General features: G+C 61.0%; 1 protein-coding gene across 8 annotated transcripts in view; it reads right to left on the bottom strand.

Moving 5' to 3' along the window:
- Positions 1 to 490: 490 nt before the first annotated feature.
- The window catches only part of DTX2 (deltex E3 ubiquitin ligase 2), a 51,758-nt gene continuing 46,758 nt past the window's right edge, over positions 491 to 5,490 (bottom strand). For all 8 annotated transcript variants that reach the window (XM_017533492.2, XM_037740272.1, XM_017533494.2 and 5 more), the window contains 4 exons: positions 4,036 to 4,194; positions 2,957 to 3,118; positions 2,058 to 2,147; positions 491 to 1,115 (listed from right to left, as the gene is read on the bottom strand). In XM_017533492.2, the coding sequence (XP_017388981.1) occupies positions 888 to 1,115; positions 2,058 to 2,147; positions 2,957 to 3,118; positions 4,036 to 4,194 (639 nt within the window). In that variant the 3' untranslated portion in view covers positions 491 to 887. The remainder of the gene's footprint in view (positions 1,116 to 2,057; positions 2,148 to 2,956; positions 3,119 to 4,035; positions 4,195 to 5,490) is intronic.

Below are 5,490 nucleotides of genomic sequence, written 5' to 3'. Positions count from 1 at the left end.
AGAGATAAGGTCTTGCAATTTTGTTCAGGCTGGTCTCAAACTCCTGGCCTAAAGTGAGCCTCCTCTCTCAACCTCCTGAGTAGTTGGGATAACAGGCATGTATCACCACACCTGGTTCAAGTTATTACACCTTTGAACCTGTTTCCGCATCAGTAAAACAGAGACAGCAGCTCCCACTCTAAGTGAATGGCTTTTTGTAAACCACAACCCGAGGGACACAAAGGTGACAGCTGGTGCTCTGGGGTGACAGCTGTTGGCACAGGGATGGTGGACGGCACCCGGCAGGGAGATCAGCGTGGGCACGTGGCAGCAGCACAGCTCAGCACCACGGGCTCCTCCATGCCTCACTGTAGCCTGTTCTTCAGTTATCAGATGGGAGCTGATGAACCCCTGGGCCGCCTTCCTGCTCCGATGCAGCAAGTGTGGCGGGGTGGGCACACACACACTTGCACACATGCTTGCACACGCATGCACACATCCCCCCAGGACCTTCTAGCTTTGGCTATAAAGCATTTATTGCAAACAAGACTGAGGTAAAAGAAGCTGACTCAGAACCCACGCCCACGCAGGCTGGGGAAGTATCTACTCGCCCCATGCCAGGCCCTGAGCACCACGGGCCTGAAGCAGCCCCCGGAGGACAGATGGGCCCTGTGCACTGAGGTAGCTGCATCTTAAGCCCCCACGAGTACAACTGCCCAGGGCTGCCCAATTCCCGGAGGGGAGGAGGAGGAAGAGGCAGGCAGGGTGGAGCCCCGGCTTCAGGTGGGGCACACCCCACACCTCCAACAAACCTCCCAGCCTCTTGGGCCAGGCACTTCCGCCTGCCCACCCAGCCAGCCATGGGGCAGCAGGGTGGGCACCCAAGGCGGGTGTGCTGGGGTCAGAGGTCACTGCTGCTCCAGGCAGTCCTCAGTCACCCCCTGGGCGGCCAGCTCGGCCAGCACGTTTTGCAGGTAGTTGGGGTCGGGGTAGCCGTGGCCCGTCACGTTGCGGTCCATCTCTGTCTTGTGGTGGATCTCGTTCCACACCACCGTGTCCGTCTCGCCCGTGGTGCTGGACGTGCCCACTGTGAAGATGAGCCGCCTCTTCCAGGCCACCTTCAAGAGCTCCAGGACCTGCCGGGGAGGAGGGGGAGGAGGAAGAGGAGGAAGGTGGGGATGGGGAGTGAGAAGGAGAAGGGCTCCGTGAGCAGGCACAGGCTGGCACCATGTTCCTCCCTCCCAGCCCCTCCCCGGTGACCTCATCCAGTCCCTGGCACTCACCCCATCCATGGGGACCCCAAAGCTGCCCACTGAACAGCACATGAGGATCGCATGTGAGCCTGCACTCCAGCCCACCCTGCCCACCCTGCTTCGGTGCCCAGCACTGCCATCATCTGTTTGGTCCCAATGCCCAGGCGCCATGCTCGAGTCCTCCCTGCTTCCAGAGCCCGTGCTGGATGAGCGCCCGCCCGCCCTGTCTGGTGGAATCCAGGCCTCCCTGCCCTCTCCCCGCCTCCAGCCTCACCACCTCAAGCCCATCCCAGCTTTTCCAAAGCTCCATCAGCAGCCCCACCTCCCGTGGCTTCGCTGGGCGCTCAGAACCAGCTCCACTCCTGGGGCTGGCTGGGAGGCAGCTCTGCCTTCGCACCCTCACCACGGGCTCCCACCCTCCTTGCCAGCTGTTCTGCCTGCCTGGAAGGCTCATCTCCAGCCTTCTCTGCAGCCAGAAAGTCCTATTCAGGTCTCAGTGCAGACACAACAGCTCTGGCCTTCCTTGGTCACCTGGTCTCACATGGCCCCTGGTCCCTCCCTGTCACACTCTGACTCCTGAGGAGCTCCTGACCCCACCTAGCAGGGTGCTGGAAGGCGACGGCCTCTCCTCCCTCGAGGCTCTGTGAGGTACCGGCTGTCTTCCCTGTACCTACAGCGGTCACCAGAAAGGAACAGCAGATACCTGGCCCGGCCTCGGCCTCTGTCCTTTGTCCTCCACTGCAGAAGCAGAGTTAGGTGTGGTGCCTGGCGTCCCACTGCCTGGTCAGGGCCCGGTCCATCCCTGGGGCATGTGGTGGCGCTTACCTTGCGGCCCTGGGCGTTGTCTGGAAGGTAGCACTGGCGGGGAAACCCTCTGGCAGTGAACGGCTTTCCGGGATTGGGGTGCTCGGGGCCCTAAAGGAGGAACAGACACCAGGATGGGGTACTCCGGGGGCCCGCACAGGGACAGGCACCAGGATGGGGTGCTCTGGGGCCTGCAGAGGGACAGGACCCTGTACAGCTCCAGTTCCTCCCCTGCCAAGTGGCAACCCTGAATGTTCCTGAATTTCCCTCTGAGCTGTGGAGCAGTGGAGGGAAACTAGGGAAAAGGCTTGTGGTTCAACAAGACAAAAAGACCCCTCTATCCACCACAGGTGGACCTTGGCCGGGACCCAGTGCCCACTGGCTGCTGCCCCTGTAACTTCCCACCCTGCCCCAGGCTCCGCAATCCACCTTGGCCCAAGATGGGAGACCAAAAGGGCCAGGGTCCCATCTGGGTCTCCTCTGGAACCGTGGGGCCTTGTGCCCAGGCTCCTGCCACTCCCACACCTGACCCTGCCACTTCCAACCCAAGGTTCCTCCATGCACACCCTGCTGTGTGCCCCTCACTTCTCCAGCCCCTCAGCAGGGTTCCTCCCACTGAACCGCTTGCTCTTCTGACCAGGACAAGTCCAGCTAAGATGCCTACTCCTCTAGGAAGGCCTCCCGTCCCGGGAAGAGTGGAGGGTCAGGCCAGCTCTCTGCTGCCGCAGCCCTAAGAGTTTGCCCTTGGCCCTGGCACTGCTTCCCCATTCCTGGCCCTCCACGGACCTGGCCTTGGGGGACCTGGGGACCTGAGCTTGGCTACATGGGCCTCCTCAGGCCTGATCCAGGGGCAGACATCTGGGAGGCGGGCAGGGAGGAAGAGGAGTGGCCGGAGTGGGGACTCCGGGAAGGCCCCTCACCTGGATGCCGTGCGGAATGTTGTAAACGATGAGGATGGTCCCGCAGTCCTCGTGGCCAGGGAGCGACATCTGGAACCGTAATACCTCCATCTTTCCCTGGGGCTGGGTCCCCGTTTTCTCTCCGTAGATGGTTTTGCAGGAGGGACACTGCAGACTTCCATCCTGAGAGAGGCAGACACGGCCCACTGAGCTGGCAGCCTGAGTCTCACCTCCACCGTCAGACGGTAAAGGGCCCCGGGAACGGGCCAGCCGCCATCCCAAGGAGTTTCTGGCAGCTTCTCCGCCCAGAAACTGGTTTCCAGCAGCTTCCCTGGAAAGCTTTGTTTTACACCAGCAACTCACTATGCCGTTCTCGCTAAAGGGGTGTGCTCTCAGAGACAGGTGGCGAGTGGGAAACTCGGTCCTGAGCGGAAGTCTCCTCTGGTGACTCGCGTTTGAAGCGGATTGGAGGTGGCACAGAAGCCCTGCAGCACCCGATCTGCGGAGCCGGACTTGGCTGCACAGGACAGCCCACACTAGGGGAGGCTGAGCCAGGATCCATGAGCCATAGGACTCAGTTCTCTCAGCCTCCCAACTCTGCCCATCCTGCCTGAGGGCTGCTGGAGGGAGAGCGGCTAGGGGTTAGCCTGAGTGCAGCTCTTCATGGGTAGGCTGCCACGGGGCCCAGTCGGCCCTGCCTCAAGGTCTGGCCCCTGCCTCCCAGCAAGGTGACACTGGTCACAGCTCCTGCTCTGAGCCTCTCCCTCATCGACACTGTGCTGACTGCATAGGGACGCTATAAGGAAGAAGGGAGACCATGTATGTGTAGCGCTTACAAGTGGGCCAAGGGGAAGGCGGTGCTCTGAGGCTCAGAGAAGCCCAGAATCTCCTCAGGCCTGGCTGGAGGGCCCCAGCCCCACTGGTCCCCTTTCTAAGCATGGGGCCAGCCTAGGAGAGCCAGCCAGGCCTTTAGAAAGGTCTTCGAGCTGGCCCCACACCCAGCACCATCTTTTGCAGAGAACCCTCCCACCACTGCAGAGGATAGCTCAGGGCTGTGGGGGCGCGGGCCACCTGCCTCCACCCCGGGCCAGTGTGGGTACCTTGTTGCCATTGCAGTACATGGCCAGCAGGCATAGCAGGTGGAAGGCGTGGCTGCACTTGGTGAGGCGGCCCACAGCCACGGGCCCGATGGCCTTGCTGTCAGTCATGTCGCTGTACCCGGATGCTGTGGACAGCTTCTCCATGCAGATGATGCAGTCCTGGAGGAGACCAAGCACAGGAAATGCCCAGTGGGCTGGGCTCATGCGGGCCAGCCTTGGAAAAAGGCGCTTTCGTGTGCTGAAACGCTGGAAGTGCGGTCAATTCCAAGGCCAGGTGTGGTGGCTCAGGCCTGTAATCCCAGCACTCTGGGAGGCCAATCACTTGAGGTCAGGAATTTGAGGCCAGCCTGGCCAACATGGGAAGACCCCATCTCTATTAAAAATACAAAAATTAGCCGGGCGTGGTGGCACGTGCCTGTAATCTCAGCTACTTGGGAGGCTGAGGCAGGAGAATCATTTGAACTCTGGAAGTGGAGGTTGCAGTGAGCTGGGATTGTGCCACTGCACTCCAGCCTAGGCAACTGACTGAGTCCATCTCAGAGAAAAACCGTCCCTTCCACAGGCTGGGAACACAGGTGAGTCACCGGGACCTGTGTCCCTGAAGGGCTTACCAGCAGCACAGGCCCAAGATGACATCGGGAGCCGCCAAATGGGTGGGACGGACAGGGCCGGCTCCTGGGGGAGGCCTTTGGAGTGGGATCTTAGAAGGGTGCAGGAATTTCCAAACAGACAAGCACACAGCGGGCACCCAGGGAGGGGAAGGAGGATGTTCTGAACGAGGCCCCAGCACATGGTCACTAAAGTGGGCAGGGGGTGGACGGGGGCAGGAGATGAGACAGGAACAGGGAGAAGAGGGCCCTCAGGGTTCTGGATGCCATGCACAGGGGCTGCGGCTGTGTGTGAGTGGGGGGGCCCCACTGGAGGTTCCAGGCAGGGAGTGCTCCCACGATCCAAGCTGCATGCTGGCTGTGCAGATGGCAGCTTGGAGAGGAGAATCCTGGGCAAAACAGCCCAGTCACGCCGGATGGGCACCAGGGCGGAGACAGAGCTGAGGGCTGGGCAGGAGGGAGTGCGGCCAGGGCTGGTGGAAGGGGTGTGACACACAAGGATGTTCAGGCTCCTGTCCGAACCCTTACTCAGCAGAGTTTTCTCACAGCCTCAACTGACTGGAGGACACAGTGGAGAGTCCCTGGGTGCTGGTACTCCTGGCCTTTTACCCGCCCCGCTCCCTATCTCCAGGGCTCCCCAATGAAATCGGGGGAAAGTGGTGCTGCAGCCCCCAAAACATGGCTCAGCAGAGAAGTTCAAGTTCTATGGAATTGTGACAGGAGTCTGACTAGCCCCATTCATTACAGGAGACCAGGAGGGCCGGGATGCAGAGAGCTGTGATCACATCACTGCACTGAGCCTGGGTGACGGTGCGCACCTCTGCTTTTAGAATTAAACAACAGGCTG

The sequence above is a fragment of the Cebus imitator genome, unplaced genomic scaffold (genome assembly GCF_001604975.1).
Source record: "Cebus imitator isolate Cc_AM_T3 unplaced genomic scaffold, Cebus_imitator-1.0 Scaffold82, whole genome shotgun sequence".
In the NCBI taxonomy this organism is placed as follows: Eukaryota; Metazoa; Chordata; class Mammalia; order Primates; family Cebidae; genus Cebus; species Cebus imitator.
The sequence above is the reverse complement of the archived record's forward strand: the minus strand, read 5'-3'. Positions and strand labels throughout refer to the sequence as shown.